Source organism: Anser brachyrhynchus (genome assembly GCF_964034855.1).
Source record: "Anser brachyrhynchus genome assembly, chromosome: 1".
In the NCBI taxonomy this organism is placed as follows: domain Eukaryota; kingdom Metazoa; phylum Chordata; class Aves; order Anseriformes; family Anatidae; genus Anser; species Anser brachyrhynchus.
The window spans coordinates 211,755,324-211,776,965 of NC_137694.1; the positions used below are offsets into that span (position 1 = coordinate 211,755,324).

At 52.6% G+C, this 21,642-nt stretch overlaps 2 protein-coding genes across 2 annotated transcripts in view; one reads left to right on the forward strand and one right to left on the reverse strand.

Annotated features, from left to right (window-relative positions):
* The window catches only part of PGM2L1 (phosphoglucomutase 2 like 1), a 37,188-nt gene extending 28,947 nt beyond the window's left edge, over nt 1-8,241 (forward strand). The window contains exons 11-14 of the mRNA XM_080574374.1: nt 534-663; nt 1,198-1,387; nt 1,483-1,616; nt 3,705-8,241. Of these exons, the coding sequence (XP_080430500.1) occupies nt 534-663; nt 1,198-1,387; nt 1,483-1,616; nt 3,705-3,807 (557 nt within the window). The 3' untranslated portion in view covers nt 3,808-8,241. The remainder of the gene's footprint in view (nt 1-533; nt 664-1,197; nt 1,388-1,482; nt 1,617-3,704) is intronic.
* On the reverse strand, nt 7,863-15,242 carry TPBGL (trophoblast glycoprotein like). The gene has a single exon (XM_080574400.1). The coding sequence runs from the start codon at nt 15,090-15,092 to the stop codon at nt 14,022-14,024; it is 1,071 nt and encodes a 356-aa protein (XP_080430526.1). The 5' UTR covers nt 15,093-15,242; the 3' UTR covers nt 7,863-14,021.
* Nucleotides 15,243-21,642: the final 6,400 nt, after the last annotated feature.

Sequence of the window (21,642 nt, forward strand, 5' to 3'; positions counted from 1 at the left end):
TACAGTAAGTCATTTAAAAAGGAAGCCTTTCCTGAAGAGAGCGTGTATCCTGTATCGGTTTCCTCTAATAGTCATAAAACTCCAGAAGCTTTTAACAACAAGGAGTTAAGATCTTGCTCATGAATCCCTTTGGAAAGAAGGCCGACTGGCACTACTGTGGAGCACTGTTTTTTAGGTTACCAAATCTGTATCAATAGGGATTCCTTTGATTCACATTACTGGCAAGACTGTTTGCAATATTGCTGTGCTTGCACAGAACAAGGAAATTGATATGTTTAGCACTCTGCTCTGAGAGATCCCCTCAGACAACAGATGTTACCAGTCCGGATTCAATTGATTATAGTATGTATCTTTCTATTCCTTTAACCCTAAGTTAACTAGATTTCTTGGAGGAGGGCAACAACATGCAGTAATAAAAAGCTTACATATATTGGCCAATATTCATTTATGTGAAACAGGGTTAAAATTTCACTGAATAAATCAGTATAATAGTATGTCAACTTAGTTTTCCACAATCAGGTTTTTGTTTCTAGGCTTCATGTGTGGCACGTCAGTGTTGGATAAAGACGGTGTAAGTGCAGCTGTGGTGATAGCTGAAATGGCAACCTACCTGGAAAGCAAGAACCTGTCACTGGCACAGAAACTCATTGAGGTATATGAAACGTAAGTTGTGTTTTTCATTAATATGTTTTATCCCGCTATTTTGGACATAGTGGCGTGAGGGGAGGTTCAGACTGGACACTAGGAAAAAATTCTTTACTGTGGTGGTGCTCAAACAGTGGAATGGGCTTCCTGGTGAGGTGGTTGATGCACCATGCTCGTCATTGTTCAAGAGGATGATTTGGATAATGCCCTTCATAGTATGCTCTAACTTATGGTTAGCCCTGAAGTGGTCAGGCACTTGGACTTGATGTTCTTAGTTCAGTTGAAAGGGACCCACAGTTCTGTTCTAAACCGTTGGCTTTTATTTCTTTGTAACTGAAATCTGTACTGGAATTTAAAAATACCTTGAGATGTTTTGAGTAATGCAAAAAATCTGCTTCAGAGGCCAAATATTTCCCTATAAATATCTGTGTTCCCACAGCTGTGAGAGCTGAATTCTTTTTCTGTTGTTTTTCCAAACAGGGACTGACCTTAGATACCAAACGTGCAGGCAACTTCTGAATCTTTTAACTGAAAAAAATCATCTTCTTGTAGGTATGGATATCACATATCAAAGACTTCCTATTTCTTGTGCTATGATCCTCCTACTATCAAAAGGATATTTGAGAAGCTTCGGAACTTTGATGCCCCTCAGTCTTACCCAAAGTTTTGTGGTATTTACAATATATTACACGTGCGAGATATTACCACTGGCTATGATAGCAGCCAGCCGAATAAGAAATCGGTGAGTTACAAAGTATTTTTGCAGGAGAGGTTCTGTGTTTGAAGAGGTTGAAAGTTAAATGCACCCGAAGTAATACAGTTTTGTTGTTTGTGTAGGTGCTGCCGGTGAGTAAAAGCAGTCAGATGATCACTTTTACATTTCAAAATGGTTGTGTTGCCACCCTTCGGACAAGTGGAACAGAACCAAAGATCAAGTACTACGCAGAGATGTGTGCGCTGCCTGAGCAGAGGTCAGTAGCAGGACTGTGTGCACGTGTTTCAAGGTGCCTTCGGGCTGAAAGGACAGCACTGAGGCATCAGTTCCTCTGCAGAGAGGGATTCCTCTGCTGCTGCTTCCTTAGAAGCCTTAGCTGGCCGTTCCAGCCTCTTAACTGGCCAGAGTGATGCACGTTCCTGCTCATAAGAGAGCCCCTCTGTCTATAGTGGATAAGCCAAAAATTGAATTTTAAGCATCTGCTACTGTAGGAGACTTCTTTTATTAACCCAGTTGCTCATTCTCTTGAAATTAAAATGTAATGAAGTTGTGCTGCTGCTGACAAGTATACTTAAACCCAGGTGGATTCCTATTGCATTTGGGAATCTGCTGTGTTGCTTCAAGGTACTAGATAGTAATTAGAGGACTGTCCCCTTTTGATAACCACGTGGCTTTAGCTTCTTTGGTTAAAAAAAATGTTTTTGAAATCATACTTTTTTGAAATGCTGTAAACAGAGGTGCAGATGAGTATCTTAGGTTCTCAGTCTAGCTGAGATGGAGCAGAGAACTTGAAAATAGCACAAAGGAGCCTCTAATTCAGTATTTGTTTCTACTTATGGGCAGGAATTCAGGATGAACGTATTTTTATCACTGCATGTTTTGGTCAGATAGAGGCAGGCAGTGGATAATGGAAGTTTGGCTTTACTTGTAAAAATGTGCATGTGAGTGGATGCACAGGTCCATGCCTAGACAGGTTTCCAGAGGATGCTGAATTATCCTGTAAAAAAAAAAACCTGTTGATTGCTACGTGAAGTGTCTAACACAGCTAGAGCCCATCTTCTGAATCATCTTTTTGAATTGAGTATGGAATAACAGCAGAAGTGGTAGTTCTACACCCCAGTTTTCTGAATGACAGCTCTTACCCAATAAATGCAAGCTTCTGGTAAGAGAGCTTGCTGATCGTCTGCTCTAGCAATGCGCTTTGTTTGTGTGAGTAGGGAGATTCTCAATTCGGTTGGAACATGCTTCCATAAACCTGGAAGCGGGCAAGGTACCATCTGATGTCAGCTGCTGAAGAAAAGGTAAGATATGGTTGAGGCAAACAGCTGCACCAGCAAGGAGGAAATGAAGGCTGGAAATACTGCCCCTAACCTAACAGAGGGCCAGACAAGTAGGAGTAGTGGATAGAGAACCAAAGTACTTGTGATGCTTTGATGCATCTGTTGGGCTTCTGCTGTTAGTTCTGGTAAGTCAGCAAAATACAATGACCTCTAATTCCAGCAGTGCTGCTGGTTAATGGCAATCGTGACCTGGAATGTGGAATTGAAAAGCTTTCAAGCTTCCCTGGTTTGAGGCATAAGATGTTCTTTAGGTGCTTCGAAACGTACTTGTCTCCGTAATTGCTTTGCAAGTATTTCTGGGTTTCTGTTTATCGATTATTCTTAAAAGCTGAGCATCAGGAAAGTCGGTTTTGTTGCAGCATTTGGGGTGTATTTTTAAAAGGAGGTGGTGACCCGGGCATTGATATATTGCAAGCTCTGTACATGAGCAAAGCCCATGTAAATAAAAAGCCTGTTTTGCCTCTTTAAAAACAGGCTGAGTTCCCCTTCCTCCTGTGAGACTTCCAGGGTAGGAAAGGGAGTATACAGCTTTAAATTGGGAAAGTATCAGTGTGTGAGGGTGTTGTATTGTGAGCAGTGACACTTCGCCTGAGTACTCTATCCCCTTAATTTGAATTTCAGTCAAAATACAATCACATACCCGTGAAGGGTAGCTGAACTCTGTGTAGAGAAGAATATAGGGCACCTACCTCTTCTATTAGTAGCTCATTCTGACTTTTTAATCAATGGATAATCAGTGTATTAGCAGTTTTGTGTGGGCTTTGCAGCAGTTAGTTCCTGTGCTCTCTTGGCTGGGAAAATTATCACCCTCTAGTGGCGATTGTCAGAAATCCACCAGATTTACCGAGCTACAGGAAAGAAGCTTGTTAAAGCAAGCAGGTTGGAGTCGTTCCGTGTAGGAAACATAAGAAAACTACTCCGTCACCATCAGATCTTGCTGTATTTTAACTGATATTTTAAATAGATGCTTGGTGTTAACCTCTGACATCTTATTCCCTTTCTAGTGACAGAACCGTGCTGGAAGAAGAACTTCAGAAGCTTATTGGGGCTTTGATTGAGAATTTTCTTGAGCCTGACAAGAACGGACTGATCTGGCGCTCCGCTTAGGTCTCCTGGTTAAAGAAGTGACCGCTTGCACTGCGTTATGTCAGACAAAGGAACCAAGAACAGGACTTGATTGAATACGTGTGCGTGTGTGTGTGTGTGTTTAAACAAGCAGCTACGTTTTTATTCTATAACGAAGAAGCATCCTTTTGTCAGAACTCTGGGCTAGCAAACTAGGATACACGGAGAAAGTGAAAGGGGTGGAATTTATTACCTAGACTTTCCTCTTCTTTTGACCAAAAGACTAATTGACCTGCACCAATGCAAATGAACTGCCACAGCAGCTTTAAAACAGTTGTCTGTAGTTGTCGGGGTCTCGTCTTAAACTAATTTCAGGTATCCAGTACCTCTTGTGCGAAAAGGCTTTAAAATGGAATAGTCGTAGTGTTTGAAGGAAGCGATCACCCCAAGCTGACAAAAAAAAAAAAAGCCTGCTTCTTCCTAGCTGTTCTGCGTGAATGTTGGTGGCGTTTTTACAGGTCTTAATTTCCAAATCTGTTGAAGTAGAACTCAGTGCTTAGCATACCTTGTTTAGACGAGTTGTTCTGATACAACATTTTTCGGCTACCTAAGTATCCTTCTGTTGTTAAAGGTGCTCTTGGTGTGGTGTTTCTTTCCTGTGTGCATCTTAAAATATTTACCAGAGAGTGAAACAATAGTGGCAACACATGCAGTTCCACTTGCAGTCTGTTTTTTGAGTTCCGTGGTGCCTTTCCGAGGCTTCTAAAGGAGTAGAAACTTGGCCGTTTCTTGGTTAAACTGCCTGTTCTAACTACTACAGGCTTTATAGCTGTTTTTTTTTTTTTTGTCCCGTATCTTTGAAGGGACTTAAGACTTTTTGTTTAATAAAGGTTTCAGAAATTCAGTAACTTCATATGAAAATTCCAGTTAGTGACTTTTTTTGGGACTTTTTTGGTTTTGACGGCTTGAAGTCATAATGTCTATATATTTAAAGAAATAAAAGGGGAGGGAGAATGGAGGTGAGACTTTTTTTTTGCTAAATCTTGTTTTTTAAATCTTATTTTTTGTCACATCTTATAAACTACCTTCTGTATTCTTTTAAGGCACAATTTTTACTTCTCACTATTTTCTGTCTTTGCTTGAGCAGAAAGATTCTCTTAATCGCTTTTTTCTAAAAAAAAAAAGATAAAACAGTAAAAAAAAAAGTAATAGATACAGAAGCACGTAGATGTCTACCAATTCAAAATACGAAAGCCATCTTTTGGCATAGGAAAGCTCTTGAAGCTGCTTTAACTGAAACAACACTGAGGAAAAACTGGATATTGATTAACTGAGAACAATACTCATTGACATTTGCTACTAAATTGCTAACAGCCTTCAGAATAAAGTCAGTGATCTTGTGGGCACCTGTCCAGTCTCTTTACAGTAATTAAAGAAAAGAAATAGGTTGAAAACTGAACACTTGAGCTCTGTATTGAAGGTTACTTGAGAAGAACCTAAGATGCACTTAAGGTAAAGCCATTGCTTTGCCCCTGTTAAATATCTAAACTTGTCCTCCATCTTCTTGTCCCTCGCAGCTTGATGCCGTAGGACCGTGCAGAGTGGTTTTGTATGTGTTGCACCTAGATGGCTTTAAAAGAGCACCGAGGTTTCTCCGTCTGTGCGGGTATTGGGTGTTTCATGCTGATAGAAGCTTTGCACTATAACCGTGGATAAGTATTTTTGCTGTATGTGAATGTACATGTACCGCAGAAAGTCTGTGTTGCACAAATTCTTATTTACCACCAATATTTATTTATTTTTTATTTTAAGAGAAAAACGTTTCCAAAATGTTCTGCAATGGAGTGAAATGTATCTAATGCCAAAAACCTCTTTTTTTTTTCCTGATTGTACGCGTGACTGATGTGATGAGGAAAATGGGTGAAAGCATTTACACTTGGAGTATACTTATTGTATTGTACAGCTCTGGGTGGGTATCGGAAGGAGTGAAGGCGTAACTTTGATGCTTTGCCTTCAGTTTTCACAAAAAGGTTCGAACCTGGCTCCTGCTCTGACTGCACTGAATTCGAAGGAGGTCTTGCCATTTCTTCGCCCGGCAGCAGAATCAAAACCTTGGATGGTTTGGATTTTGCTGTTAAATACCCTACTGGTAGCTCAAAGAGAACAAGTCACTTGGAACCACGAGTAAAGGTTAAAGCTGTAAAAAGCATAACGTGTGAGATGAGGCCAGCCGTGTGTGTATTGTAGCAGTTAGCGTTAGGAGTTGTCTTGTGAGTTAACGATTGTGTTCCTACGAAGCGCAGGAATCTGCAATGTCCCAGAGGTCTGCTTTATCAGTAGGCAAGAGTTATAAATGCAGTATGGAAGAGAATTGTGAGTATATTTTCAAATCGTCGCTCTTAGAAGTTGGCTACTGTTCATGATCTAAATATCTTTAGTAAAAAGAACAACACAGGGAGTTAAGGATCTAGGATTCTAAGTTATAGATGTAGTAGTGCTCTTGGAATGACAGCAACAGGCACAACATATTGAATGTATTTTAAGGGTATAGTAACTATTGCTGTTCTTAAACTGCTGCTACCCTTGTTTTCCTACCGTATTTGAACCGTTTGATATATTTATACTGTTCCATTTGAGGAACTATTTTCCCTTATCTCCTCCCGTTTGCCTTGTCTCCCTTACTTTTACTGTGAAGGACTGTAATTCTCTTATTTCGGTGTCCTGTACCTTCCTTGTACAGCGTGTCAGTTTGTTGGGCTTGTGCACAATCTTCTTCAGTTCCTGGCTGTCCTTTCTTACTTTTCAGGCAAGAACAAAAGCTTTTCGAACTTGAGTAGGAAGCAGGTGATAGATCAAATACATTCTGGATGTTGTTTACTAGGTGCTTCCAGTTTAAATGCAGCTCTCTCAAAGTTTGTCTACAGCAAGTCATCAGCCTAAGCTGCAATCATACTGCTGATTGTTTTTTAGCATTTAGGGGGGATTGTTTCTGTGTTTTCTCTTTTTGATGTGACAGGCTTAATCCCTGTCTCACTCAGATGTGTGGTATAATAGTATTTCCAAGGGCCTAGGAGAGGAACTTTATAAGTACTGGGAACTTGCCAGGCAAAGTTGGATGTCCGTGAGCTTCTAGCCAGCTTTTTTATTCTAGTTGTGATATAGTGTGCAGTCTGTGACTTGAATAGCTTCAAGTGGTACTCATGTCTTTCCTTCTGCAACTCTAAAGGATGCTTCCACGGCATGAGTCAAACAGGCTTGTGCAGAAGAGAAGGAAGGAACGTGTTTAACACTGGAGAGTTCAACTGGAAGGTCCACATAAAGCTTGAGGTGGTGTAGCCCCCATTTTGCATTTGCTGTTGATGCAGAGTCCTGTTTAAATGGGGGGCCAGTCTGCTTCGCTTGCCCTCCCCGCAGCCTGGACCCCAGCAGCACGCATCTCGAAGGGAGCCTTGGCTGAACGGGAACTGGCATCTTGCCTGAGGAGGTCCCCTAATGTCCTACATTTTAAATGCCTAACTTTTTTTTTTCCTAAAGAGGGGAAGTACTTAATTTACACTGCAAATGATGCAAATAAGAATTAAAATTCGGTGGCTTTCTATTTCAGACCTAGAGGTGACTTACAACGTGCAGTGCCCGCTGCCTGGAGGCCTTTTACCCACCTTGGGTGGTTGTTGACCGATCTCAAGCAGTTGCAGGGATCCTCCCAACTAAAGATAAGCGAGTTGCAATCTATGGCCTTGCTCCCTGGTGTAGCAGTACTCAGGTAGCGCTTTGCGTCTCCTCTTTGGCTCCTGAGGCATTAGGGAGTTCGGTTTCTGTTTTAAATACCGTGGTGATGCTGAGCTCTGCGCTGAGGCTTTAAACGTGGGCTCCTGTGTCTGAGAAACAGATGAAGCCCTTTGCAAATAATCTGGCGTGCTCAGTCCTGGCTGGAGGACACCTCGGAACCAGGCTTCACTGGGCCGTGAAGGGCTGGGCCCAGTGCCTGCAGAGATGAGATGTTTCCTGCGACCAGTGAGCCCTGGTGAATAAAGTTGAAGACTTAAGCAGATGTTCTCTTTAATCTTAAAATTTTTATTGTTATTTCATCTTTCCCCTCTTTTTCCCATCTGTTCTCCCCCACCTAAGCAAGGGGGGCTGTTCGCATGGTGACGCTTGGATGACTAAAGTCTGTCTTGCCACCAGACTCCTGGTGCACAGGATGCTTGCTCTCCTTCCCCACCCTCTGCGTGCTCAGTAGTAGCTTTGTACGAGGTGGTTGAAGTATCCAGAGTCGCATTGTTCCCTTGTCTAGAGTCCTGGGGGGTTCTGGATCTGTGCTCTTGTTTACCTGGTGTCTGTTCTTCTGTAAAACTAGGGCATATTACAAATAGAGTGAGAATTTGCACTTTTCTGAAGTATTTCTGTGTGTATTGCTATGTGGATTTAGCTGAATGAAGTGTTATAAGTAATAAAATATTCTCTTCGTAGTAGCAATCCTTCCTGTTTCCTCTGTGCTTTTTTAGTCAAACGCTATTGCCCCCAAAACAGCTGGCAGGTAACTGTTCCCACCTTGGAACAGGAACACGGACCGCGTGCCACCTGGAGGACTTGATTTGCGCAATATATTGGTGGGAAATCCTCGCACCCAGCTGCAGGTGGGTCCTGGCCACCCGAAGCCCCGCGGACACCAGCGTTTCCTAAAGCCGTTGGGAGATTTCCCCCCTCCTGACGACGTAGGATCTGGAAACCGCGATGCCATTCCCCCGGGGGCTCAGCACTGAAGGTGCCCCGGGCAGAGCACCGGGGACTGATGCTGCCCCTTACCGCCGACGCCACACGCAGCAGGCAGGAGGAGAACCGAGCTCAGGACCAAGCTGTGGCCGTGCGAGGCAGAGGGTGGCTTAGGGGCAGCCCGAGGACGGGGGAGAGGCTCTGGTGGGTGCCGTTTATATAAACGCGAGGGTTTGGGTTTTTTTTTTCCTCCTTTTTTAGGCAGGAATCAGGAGGAAGAAACAGTGCCCCGTGTCTGCAGCTCCTGATTACTCAGGATAATTTAAGACACTGTCTTCATAAATGCGGGAGAGAAAAAGGCTGGGATATATGACATGAAGAGGAGATCAAGGGGACCATGCTCCAAGAAACGTAAATTGATCAGGTGCAGGTTTAGGACGTTTGGGGCCATAGGGCAGTTGGAGAAGCTGCTGTTTTGGGGTGAGTTTGTTCGAGGAACCTTAACAGCCCAGCAGGGAGCTGGTGAGGGGAGGGAGAGGCTGTTTGTGAGCCTGCAGGCTACAACTACGCATTGTACAAATACAAATCCTGTATTTTAAGGCTTCTGTAAAAAACGAAGGTTGGCATAAAATAGGGGCACAGCATCACACCCAGGAGGGTTCCTGCATCCCTTCGGGGACGGCTGCAGACCTCATCCCCGAGACGTCTGCCCAGGAATTGTTCCTTTTCCCTGCTTCCCAAGGCTGAACCCCCTCCGCTCCCTGCTCTGGCCCCCCCCTCCTCCCCCCAGCTCACCAAAATTAGCCCTGAATCATCTGCCGTGCTGACAGCGCAGCCTTCTAGGGAGAGACTTCAGGACCCCTCTGAGAGCTTCGGGGCTATAAAAAGTGATATGGGGCGCGCAGACAGAGGGGTCAGATGGGCAGGGGAAAGGGGAGCCCCCCTGGCTGTGGGTCGCAGGGCAGGGACCAGGACAGGAGCTGGCAGGATGGGGCTGAGCCTCTGCGGGTTTCCTTCCCTCTTCCCTCCCTCCACCCCTCTGTAGTTGCGGGAGCAGGCGCTGGATGTCCCCAGCAGCCCGTGCCGAGGGACCGGGGCCCCGCTGGGTGCCGCAGCAGGGTGCTGAACCCTCCTCGGGGTGCGGGGACAGCCGGGGCCTGGATGGGGTTTTGGGGTACTGAGGGGCCAGGCACGGTTCAGCAGGGAGGGGAGCAACCCAGGGCCAGGCTCTTCTGCCCTAATTCCCGCTGAATAAGTCCGTTTTTTCCACGAACAGCACCAGCCCCGTGCCCCAGCCCTCACCGCACCGCTTTGCTGGGTGAGGAGATGGAGAGCCTGGAAATTTTGGCACCAGCAGAGCCCCGAGAGGTAAATGCTCCGTGTCCTGCTGCCAGCTCCTGCCTCCTCCTCCAGGTCCGGCTGATGGGGCCCAAACTCCTCCTGGTGTCCTCCCACCCGGGCACAAGGCGCTGCTGAAGCAAGCTCCCCGCTAGGGCTCCGCACCACTCAGGATGTGCACCCTGGAGAGCCCCAGGGTCTTGGGTCAAATCCTGAGCTGGGCCAGGGCAGTGCCCGGAGGGGTGCTGAGCCCCCACCCCTGCCTCCCCCAGCAAGCTGTCCGCTTTGGGTGGCCAAAAGCTTGGTTTAGCTGATGAAATAATCCTCTTCCTGCACCAGCTCCCTTCAAACAGCGGAGGGAAATCTGCTTCGGTGCTGGACGGGTCTCTTCGCAACGGGGTCGGGGTCAGAGCGGGGCTGATCCTGCCCGTGCCCAGCACCATCTCCAAGGCTTTGGGACACAGGGGCTGATCCTGAGAACCTCCCCTGCCTGGAGCGTGCCCCTGGCCCTGTCCCAACCCCGTGAGCAGGGCCCCGTGCTGCCCAAACCCCCTCGAAGCTGCTCTTCCCTCCTCTGCAAGCGGACCGGGGGGAGGCTGGTGGCACGGGGCCACCCGGCAGCCAGGTTATACCCCCTGCATCACCTCCATCCCATCAGCTTCTCCCCACCCCCAGCATCCCACCTGTCCCCCGTGTGCCAAGAACAAGCTCGAGACAACCTAAAAATCAAGTGATTTTTGGAAGGTGAGCCAGGCTGGGGGAGGTTACTGGAAACCCGTCCTTGCACTCAGCCAGGATTAGGTGAAAGCCCCTGGGGTGCACGAGCATCCCGAGGAGCCGATCTCCAGCCGCAGGAGGGACCTGGCTGCACTGAAAGCAAGGGGGTAGGGCAGCCCACCTCTTTTTAGGGTTTTAGGGCTTTTTGTGGGTGAAATGGAGGAAATTTCCATCCTTGGCACTGGTTGGTGTTGGGCATGCAGGGGACAAAGTCCCTGTAACAGCCCCGATCTATCCTCTTCTGCACAGCCCCCCGGGTCCCATCCTGGATCCACGCAGGCAGCTCCAAAAACACTGTTTTTGCCCCATTTCATGGCCCTGCCTTGCAGCCAGACAGCAAGGGAAAACTGACAGTACTGCGTACAAACCAAATGGATCTCGGGGCAGGGTTTCTGCCCAACTATGCAGCCCCGAGCACCGACAACACACCAGGATGTGCAGGGGGAAAAAAAGGGAGGAAAAGCAAATCTGGGAGCCCGTGCTGCGTCTTGGAGCACTGCTGGCTTACAAAGAGCTGGGGCTGGAGCCTTGGGGTGCTGAGAGCCACAGGGAGGTTTCATCAGCCTCGCGGAGCCCTCGGCAGAAAGGCCCCGTGCAGAAACGTCGCGGCAATCCCAGCCCTCTCAGCGCACCTCTGGGTTTATGCAACCAAAAAGCACGTTTTTGAGCCTTGTTTGGCCGACAAGTCTTCATCTCCCTAATCCAGAGATCTGCCAGCAGGCCCCGGCCGTGGGTTAATCCTCCCGGATTGTCACCCGTGGGCTATGAGCTGTGCAGAACAACGTTCGTGTTAACAAGCCACGAGAATTACGCTCCTCCAGCTGGTTAATTACCCGAGCGCTTGCACCCCGTGTTCGCCCACCTGCCTCCCTGAGCTTAAGGGGCTCTGCCTCTCCGGGGGGCATTGCATGCACCCCAAGGGCTCTGCACGCTCAGGGATGGGGGGCACAGTGCTCCGGACAGCCTTTGCCAAAGGGTTTTGGGGCCAGGAGTCACCCCCCTCGTGAGACATCCCCGTGCCCTCTCCACGGAGCCAAGCCGGGACATGGGCACCGCGCGCACGGTCCGAGGGTTGTTCAGGCACCTGCATCGCCTCCCCCGTGTCCCCAGCAGTAAAAGCAGTTGAAGTTCCCCCCCGTGCCCTGCTGTGCAAAAGCAGGGGGGGGGGGAACCAGGTCATTGCTGCCCTGGAGGGTCTGCAGCCAGGTGTGCAAATCCATCCTCCTGCCCCTCTCATTGCTCGGGCACCGTTTTTTGGTTGCACGGGGGATTTGCTGGGGTGGGAAAACAGGGGATGAGGTGGGAAAGAGGACAAGGAACGGGGACTGGGATTTCTCCTCTCCAAATCTCCCCGGTAATTCATTGCGTGGGGTGGTGGGACGGGGCCAGAGTCCACAGGGTCCTGGGATAGAAAGAAATCTCCTCCGGAAAGGTCCCTGAGAAGTGACAGGTTTCTGCAGGAGCAACTCATCTCGGATGGGCTGAGCTGCGCAGGCACCAAACTGGGGTTTTCCTCGGGATCAGCGCAGAGCCAGGACCCTCTGCAGAGCCCCGGCTCTAGTGTGGGACCAGCTCCTGCTCTGCAGGACCAGCCCAAAGCCCCCAGGAAGCTCGGTTTGACCTGCAGCGCCTTTTCCTTGCATGAATGCAGCCAGAACACCCGGCTCGGCACGCATCCACCCCTCTGCACCGGCTCCCCTGTCCCTACCGGCTCCCCTGCCTCAGCACCGGGCTTGCAAAAGGGGAAAATACAAGGGGAGAAAATGCAAAGGGAGGAAATGCAAAGCACCGTGCACCAGATCCTGTCCTTCCCGGGGCTCTGGGCACAGAGATTGTGCTGCCGCTTTTGGCAGAGTTCTGCTGGACGAACCGCCCGGCGCAGGAGCCGAGTACACACACACACACGCACACACGCACGCTCAGGGGTCCAGAAAGCCCCCAAAACACCCCAGCTGCTTCCTTTTCTTATTTACAAGCCCGACGCGCTGCGTACCTGCTGCTCCCTGCAAAACCAGCAGCGGTGCCCAGCACCCCGAAGCAGCCGGCAGTACGGGCACTGCTCCCGGCTCCCAGCGTGGCACCGAGGATGTCCCCAGCCCTCCGAGGATGCTGAGCCTCCGGGCGCAGCATTTTTAAGGAGCCACTTTGCACGAGCCACAGCTTCATTTGGAAACCCTGCGAGCCGCAGCCCCGCGCCGGTTCTCCCTGCAGCTCTAGGTGCTCAGCAGACCCGGGTGGCTCATGAATTATGGAACAAATACTCCAGAGCGCAAAATTGCTTTGGAGAGCTGCTGTCTGGATGATTTAGCAAGCCCCTGCCTCCCTAACCAGCAAGGGCAGAGACTGAGCTCCGTGCACAAACCCCACAAAAGCGCTCTGCCGCCCCGAAGCAGCCCAGGAAAAGAAGTTTGCGAGCACCAGCAAAACTCTGTGCTTCCAGGGAGCCCGCGGCTGCCTGCCTGCCTCTGGAGAACCAACCGCAATAACCAGCGGATATCCGGAACCCCCTGCAAGAAGCTTTAGAGAGAATAGACGATACGAGGGATGCAGCTTTCAATATATTTGCTGTAGGATATAGTAACAGGCACGGTTCTAAAGCAAACACGGGCAGGTGCACTAGAGCTGGAGCTTTTGCTTCGCTCGTTTTAAATTACGAAGTGCTGAGACAGCCTAGTCTAGGAGATAGGTTAGAGTCCGAAAAGAGCTGCCCCCCGCGTGCCCCGGGGAACATGCACGCAGCCCGCGGAGGCGATTCCCGCACGGCTGCATCGTTTTGTGCCTGGAAAGAAATGGAAGTGGTGTCAAACAAAGGAAAATCGGTCAATGGGCTGGGAAAAGCACGTTGTTACTCAGGGGAGGGCAGCTGGCTCGTGCTTTTTCCTCCAGGTGTGGAGCAAGAAACAAAAAGGAGGGGAAAAAAAAGGAGCAATCAAGCCAAGTTTCGCCTTAGTCAAATACAAATCTAATAGGAAAGAGCTGTACATGGTCAAAGTCAAGTCCGGGCTCCGGGAACGTCCAGGACAGTTTCAGGTACGGCCCGCAGCTCCCCGGGACGTGCCCAACACTCACGTGTGCGCTGCGAGTCCAACGCGGGGCCCGGCGTGGGGAGGACGTGCGGGGAGCGGCTCCTAATCCACGGTGCCACCGGGGCTCTGTCCCAGCCCTCACTTTGCCCGCACGCGCATGGGGACAGGGGAGAGGATCTGTCCCGTTGGGATGGGATGGAGCAGGGCGTGGGGGCGAGCCAGTCCGGAGCCCTCCGAGGGGCGATGCTGCCCGCTTGGACGCATCCCAGCGCGGGCACACGCGGCATCCCCAGGGGTGGCTCTGCCTCCGGAGCGCTGCCACGGCACCGGGATGGGGGTCGGGGAGGATGCCGGGGATGGAGGCGTCGAGGGGCAGCGTGATGGGTGGGTTTTGGGGTGCCGTCAGAGGCCGGGGGTGCCGGCGGCGCTGGCGCGGCGTGGATCGGCGTCCTGCTCGTAGCGGTAGTGGTAGCCCTCCATCTGGTCGCGGCAGGCTTCCCGCAGGTTGTGCAGCCAGCGCTTGATGCCGCGGCGGTTCAGGTAGAGCACCATGAGGAAGACGATGCCGATGAGGGCCAGCACGATGCCGAAGAAGACGTAGGAGGCCGTCTCCAGCCTCCCGGCCTCGCCGCCCTCGGAGGCCGCGCAGCCCAACCCTTCGAGCCGCAGGCGCACCAGCGAGGCCCCGCGCAGCGGAGGAGGCCCGGCGCAGCGCAGGCTTCGAGCGTCGGGCACGCGGGCGGCGGCGGATTGCAGCCAAGCCAGCAGCGGGCGCAGGGCGCAGTCGCAGCGCAGCGGGTTGGCTCCCAGGGACACCCGCAGCCCCCGCAGCCCCGGCGCCTCCAAGCTACGCAGCTCGGCGGCCGCCAGCCGCTGCAGCGAGTTGTTGCGGAGGTCCAGCTCCTCCAGGCCGGCGGGCAGCAGGGTGGTTGGCAGCGCCCGCAGCTCGTTGCCCGCCAGCTCCAGGCGCCGCAGGCTGAGGTTGCGCAGCGCCGAGGCGAGCTGCTCCTCCAGCGGGGCGGCCAGCAGCGCCTGGTTGAGCTGCAGCGTGCGCAGCAGCGGGGCGCCCGCGAAGGCGCCCGAAGCCACCGAGAGCAACGGGTTGTGGCTCAGGTCGAGGGTCCGCAAGGCCGGCAGCCCCTGCAGGGCCATGTCCTCGATGGCCTGGATGTTGTCGTGGCGCAGGCGGAGCAGGCGGAGGTCGGGCAGCGGGCGGGCGGCGAAGGCGGCTCTGCGCAGCACGCTCAGGTTGCTGCCGGCGATGCTCAGGTTGTGCACGGAGGCCGGCAGCTCCCTCGGCGGCTCGTCCAGCCGCTCGTAGCGGCACTGCACCAGCTCGGGGGTGGCCACGCAGTAGCAGGGGGACGGGCAGCCCCCGGGGGCGGCGGCGGGGGGCAAGGCCAGGGGCAGCAGGGCGAGCCCCAGCCAGGGCAGCCAGCGCCCGCCCGCCGCCCGCGCCTGCCTGCGGGCCATGCTCGGCACCCGGGCATGCAGGGGTTGGGGGGGTTGGGGGGGGGGGTCCGGGCCGGGCCGGGGTGGGGGGTGGGGGGCCGCCGAGCTGCCTCCCTTCCTGCCCCCCCGGGGCCGAGCAGGCTCCGCAGCTCGCTGCCCGCAGCCGGCGGCTCTGCTGGAAGCGCCGGGCGAGCCGCTGCCCAAATCGGGCTGGGGGCGGGAGGAGGAGGAGGAGGAGGAGGAGGGGAGGAGGGGGAGGAGAAGAGGAGGAGGAGGAGGAGGAGGGGGAGGACGGGGGGGCTGCCGGAGCGCTGCGGGCTGGGCGGAGGCGAGCGGCGGGCGGCTGCCGTCGGGGGTGCGGTGCCGCTGGTGCCCGGCTCGGCTCAGCCCGGTTCCGTTCAGCCCGACTCAGTTCAGCGTGGCTTGGTTCAGCTCGGCTCGGCTCAGCCCGGCTCGGTTCAACATGTCTCGGTTCAGCCCGGCTCGGTTCATCATGTCTCGGTTCAGCCCGGGTCGGCTCAGCCCGGTTCGGCTCAGCCCGGCTCAGTTCAGCCCGGCTCGGTTCAACCCGGTTCGGTTCAGCCCGGCTCGGTTCAACATGTCTCGGCTCAGCCTGGCTCGGCTCAGCCCGGCTCGGTTCAACCCGGTTCGGTTCAGCCCGGCTCGGTTCAACATGTCTCGGCTCAGCCTGGCTCGATTCAGCCCGGCTCGGTTCATCCCGGCTCGGTTCAGCGTGTCTCGGCTCAGCCCGGCTCGGCTCGGTAAAGGGGCTGCTCGCAGATCCCTCCCGGCTCGGGGAGCGTCCCGGGGCTGTCCCGGTCCCTTTCCACCGCGGGCAGGGTCGGGGCTGTCCCGGCTTTTCGCAGCCCAGGGAATTGCAGGGGGCTGTCCCGGCCCCCTTCAAGCCGGGGGAGGGGGGGGTTCGGGGCCATCCCGGTCCCCTCCGTCCCGGGGGTGTCCCCGCAGCATCCCCGAGCCCGGAGAGCGGCGGCTGCTACCGGGCACTCAAAACAAAACAGCTGGCATTGGGCTCCGTTATCTCCTCCCGGCTTTTTATTATTTATTTTATTTTATTTTATTTTATTTTATTTTATTTTATTTTATTTTATTTTATTTTATTTTATTTTATTTTATTTTATTTTATTTATTTATTTTATTTATTTTATTTTATCTTATTTTATTTTATTTTATTTATTTTTATTTTATTTATTTTTATTTTATTTATTTTATTTTATTTTATCTTATTTTATCTTATCTTATTTTATTTATTTATTTTCCCCTTCCTTGTCGTATCAGCTGGTCTAATAAGAGCTCCTACCTGCAAAGCCTGCCACGGTCTTGCCAGGGCCGGGGGCTGCTGAGGCTGAGGAAGGGGGACACGAGCCACTGGCCATGGGGCACGGCTCTGGGATCGACACTGGGTATTTCGGGTGCGGAGCCAGGAGCTGGCTGCTCACCGAGCATCCCAGGGGGCAGGGGGTGGGTGCTGGACCCCTTTGGGTGCCTACAAACCTCCAGGGACCCAAGCTGGGGTCACATTAATAACCCCCACTTTGGGCAGATTCGGATTTTTCTCTCACGTCTTGGCTTTTCTGCTCTTCCCTGCCCTGATCTCACACCCTGTGCTTTTTAATTCTTTTTCCCCGTAGGATTTTTTCCCCATCGGGATTTCCTCTCCCTGGATGTCCCCTGGATTCTGCGGGGGCCGGGTGCATTTTGGATGCTGGTGTGAGCGGGTGGCTTGCGCCTGCCCCAGCTGCTCCCGGCCACCCGATATCGGGCTGTCAGGACGGACAAATCCTATATTTAAAGTGACAGCAAACAACGGCAGCCAGAGAAAGCCAGTGAGCTCGCGGGAGGGGTGGCAGGGGAGGAATAGGTTCAGGAATACATCAAATAATTTTTTATGCTGTGAATTATTTAAGCACGAGGATGTCTGCTCTCGCACTGAAGGACGGGGAGCCCGACGTGTGCAGCCAGCGCCCTCTGCTCCGTGCTCCCGCCTGGTCCAGCCCCAACCCATCTCAGGACGCAGCTGCGGGTGTGGAATTCACCTTTTCCCCTTTCCTTTTGCAGCTGCTGTTCCCTGGCCTCCCTCCAGCTGGGCCGTAGCTTTCCCGAGGTGCAAAGCCCGAAGCTGAGCCTCCGGCACCCCGAGGACACCCCCGTCTTCCTCCATCCCCCAGGGGGATGGGGCGCTTTGGGGTGGATGATCTGCCTAGCCATCCCGTTGGCCCCACATGTGTACTGTCATCTCCTTTTTCACAGCATCCCCGTGTCCTTGCGATGAGATTTAGGTTGGGGTTGATGCAAGGTGCTCCCAACAAATCGATCTGGACCATCACATTCTCTTCCCAAGGCTTCCAAAAAGAATTGAAGGCTCGTGCCGCCGGCTCTGTGGCATTGCCTCCCCTTCCCCACCTTGACAAAGCCCATGGTATTTTGTGGGCTGCATCCCAGGGATGTGGGTCCAGCCCTGGAGCCCTCTGACACCCATTTTTTGCCACCACTGTTGCCTTTTTCTTGTTTTTTTTAGCAACGCTCGCAGCGAGGGCATCGCTCACCGCCCCATGTGCCCGCTTGAGGCTCGGCGTCCCCCTCTTTCCCTGCCTGCTGCTGCCGCCAAACGAGGCTGAAGGCTCTCCTCCTCCTCCCCACATGCCCCAGGCCTCCAGCTCTAACTTTCCACGGGGTTTTCTTGCATTTTCCTCGTGGTTTGTGGGCAGCGCTTTTGGGCTGAGGTTTCTATGACCGGAGGTGTCGTAGAAATGCTTTCAGTGCCGGCCGGCCTCAAACAGGCCATCAGCAACGTACGTTGCCCCTTGTCTCTTACAGGGGAAGATCCAAAGACATAAAAGGTGATTTAAAAAAAAAAAAATCATCTTATGGCCTCTGCGCTGCTCCTGGGCACGTTTTCAAGTCTGTGCATTTTCAAGTGAGTGCAATGAGGAAATTGTTTTTGCACGGGGAAAGTGCAGAGCCTCGTGCAAGGCTTGGGAGGTGGAGAAGAGCTGATGTGACAGTTGCGATAGCGGTGTGAGCTGGGTCATTTTAATGCCACTGAAATTCACACCCGTGACACTGGAATTGCTCCTTTCCCTGCAGAAGGCTCCTTAAAAGAATGCTGGAAAATGAGGAGTGAGAAAAATGCTGGAAAATGAGTGTTTTGCTGTGACTTTTGCAGGTGAAGCCATTGCTAACAACCCACCTTTCACTTTGAAAAAACCCTTCCCCCTGTGTTTGCAAAGGGCTGGCACTGAAATGAAAATTTTGTTCCAGGTTTGGCTTCATCCTAGCTGACTTCCCTTCCTTTCTTGCTTGGAGCACAAAAACTTTTGTAAAATTCTGCTTTTAGCCCAGCTCGGGAGGCAGGAGAAGAACCTGGGGGAAGGTTTTGAGGCTTTGTGCTTTGCTCTGGCGTGGTGCAGGGACCCGATGGGGCTGGCTCCGACCCTGGGCCATGCCCATGGCCAAGCGTTGTCCCTGAGGAGCCTTCCCCTGGCTCAGCGGGCGCAGATAAGAAGCGGGGAACAAAAGGCAGCGGGGATGGGGAGACAAAACACGTGGCCAGCGTGTCCCGGTGGCTGATCTCCACTTATCACTGCAGGCACGAGCTCGTCCCGGGCACGGCGGTCACCCGGGACCTCCTCGCATCGCCAGCAGCACCAGCATCCCTTCGCCACTGGGTTTGAGGAGGGTGAGGGTCGTTTTGGGGGCACGGCCACTGCCCGTCCCCTCTGGGTATCGCTCCCAGCCCATGGTGCTTCTGCTCTTTGATTCATCAGCGCCCGGGTGGGGTTGGATGTGTTGTGCTAAGGGGTGCGTATTTTAGGATGGTATCAAAGATTTTGCGTGTAAATATTCTGGGCTTGCAGAACCACCTGTGGGTGGGCAGGAGGGCTGGGGCAGTCCCATGCAGTCCGTTTGCAGGGCTGGGGAGACGGAGAGGTGCCGAGGGCAGAGGCACTGGAGCAACTTGGGAGCAACTTGGGAGCAACTCGGGACCTGCAAACTGCACGGAGCAGCTGGGTGCGGGCCCTGGGAGCACCACCGTGGCTTTTCATGCCGAATAAATGAAATCCTGGTACTGCCCGTGACGTTTTGCTGTGCTGCAGCCCCTGCTTGGAGAACAAGGCTGTGGCTCGATGGGTGCCGGGAGCGGGCGCTTTGGGTGCCCGCAGCCAGGCTTGGCTTTGGTGCGTGTCCTGGACGTCGCATGCATGTTTTTGCTGCAGCAAGCCAGCAGCAAAAAGGCACCTCTGGAAATGTCACAAAGCCCAGGAGGGAGAGGAGGCGCCTCCATCTCAGGGCAAAAGCAGCAGGGCTTTGGTACAAAGGCAACGGGTCAGCAGAGCCGGGGCTTTGTTTAACCGCGCCGTTTGTGCCGCGAGAGCCGAGGGAGGGGGGACCTTTCCCCCAGATGTCTGCAAAGCACCGTGCGTGCTAGTAATGCTCTATAAATACATTAGCAATAAATAATGAATTACCTGCATGGGCATTAAAGTGTAAACAGGAGGTGAAGGGCTCTCTCCCATTACCGGTCCCCCGGGACCCGCGCTGCCCTCTTTCCAACTCCTGTTTGATGTGATTCCAACTGCAGAGCCCTTAGTCACAGCAGCGACAATATCATAGATCAGTGGCTCCATAGTTAAGAAAAACAAGCCAAAAATAGTCCGGAGGGCACAGTCTTCCTCCCAACGGTGCGCTGGATTTACTTGCATCAGCGTTTTTCCCTGCTGACCCTCCCAAGGAGTCGCAGTCCTCTCCGTCGTGCCCTCCATCGCCGGAGCCGCGCGATTTGGGAGGTTTCATTCCCCTCGGGCACAGGGGCAATGGGAATCTGTCATGTGTCACCCACCCCATGGCTCCAGGGTGGCCCCAGTGCTGTGGGGACGTGGCCCCAGAGGGATGGGGTCGAACGGGGCTGGTCCCACAGGCAGTCCCAGGGATGGCAGGGATGGATGGGGAGAGCTGGGAACAGCACAGACACCCACCCGAGGGGCCGAGAGGGAAGAGATGGTTTCATTGTGGGTGCTGCAGGGGATCATTCATGGGGGGGGACCCTATTACTGAGCATGGGGGGGACACTCCATCACTGTGGTTACAGGATAATTGTGGGCTGGGGCCGGTCAGAGCTCTGCAGCCTGGGTCTGCACGTTGGGGGCTTGCCTTGCACTAAAAGGAGCAGTGTGATCCCAAAGAAAAGCCAATGGCGCTCTGCTGGTGCTGGGCACAGGACGTTGGCCACCTGCAAACAGCTCGGAAGTCGATCTGCTTCTGCAGGGAGGACGGGGAGGATGGCATCATCCATCTGGCTTTAATGGGATCTGCGCACTGAGGCACGGGGATGGGATTTGGGAGGCTTGCAGGGTCGGGTACCCGCAAACCCAACGCAGTAACAGTAGCCATGGGGTAATCGTGTGGTTTTGCCCCTTGCAAAGAGGTGATGCTCAAGGTCTGACCAGTGCCTGGACATGCAGATGTGACGCATCTCAGGACATCCCCTAAATTCTCCGCTGAGCTGTAGGAAGCTGGAGGGTTGGTGCAGGGCGTTGGGTTGGAGCTGTGGGGGACCACAGGGCAGTGTGTCCCAGTGTGAAATAGTTTTGGTAGCACTTCTGCTGCCCAGTTGTTGTCTTTGCCTCTCCCCATGCCATGCAGACCCCCAGGACGTGGTGGTGCTGGAGAAGGCGACACCCAGTTGGGACGTGGATGGGAGGATGGGGTTGTCCAGAAGAAAACTTGGTTATGGACACTGAGGGGATGGGAGATGCAAGGAGCTGGGATGGACGTGTCCAGTGGGGATAGGGGCATGTGGTGGGGTCTGGGTGGACCTTTTTGCCCTGAGGTGGTTGGGTGGTTGGACTGGATGGTCTTCCAAGGTCCTTTCCAACTGACCTCTTCTCTTCTCTTTCTCTCTTCTCTTCTCTTCTCTTCTCTTCTCTTCTCTTCTCTTCTCTTCTCTTCTCTTCTCTTCTCTTCTCTTCTCTTCTCTTCTCTTCTCTTCTCTTCTCTTCTCTTCTCTTCTCTTCTCTTCTCTTCTCTTCTCTTCTCTTCTCTTCTCTTCTCTTCTCTTCTCTTCTCTTCTCTTCTCTTCTCTTCTCTTCTCTTCTCTTCTCTTCTCTTCTCTTCTCTTCTCTTCTCTTCTCTTCTCTTCTCTTCTTCTCTTCTCTTCTCTTCTCTTCTCTTCTCTTCTCTTCTCTTCTCTTCTCTTCTCTTCTCTTCTCTTCTCTTCTCTTCTCTTCTCTTCTCTTCTCTTCTCTTCTCTTCTCTTCTCTTCTCTTCTCTTCTCTTCTCTTCTCTTCTCTTCTCTTCTCTTCTCTTCTCTTCTCTTCTCTTCTCTTCTCTTCTCTTCTCTTCTCTTCTCTTCTCTTCTCTTCTCTTCTCTTCTCTTCTCTTCTCTTCTCTTCTCTTCTCAACTCTTCTCTTCTCAACTCTTCTCTTCTCAACTCTTCTCTTCTCAACTCTCCTCTGAGCCATGGAACATCCTAACGGCTCCTGCTTGTGTGTTCAAGCTGCCAAAAAGGGGGGGGGGGGGAGAGAAACCTCCTCGTGAATTTTCATGTGCATT

What these genes read in the sequence shown, in the direction of transcription:
- TPBGL (XM_080574400.1), bottom strand. Translation starts at nt 15,092, where the DNA reads ATGGCCCGCAGGCAGGCGCGGGCGGCGGGCGGGCGCTGGCTGCCCTGG.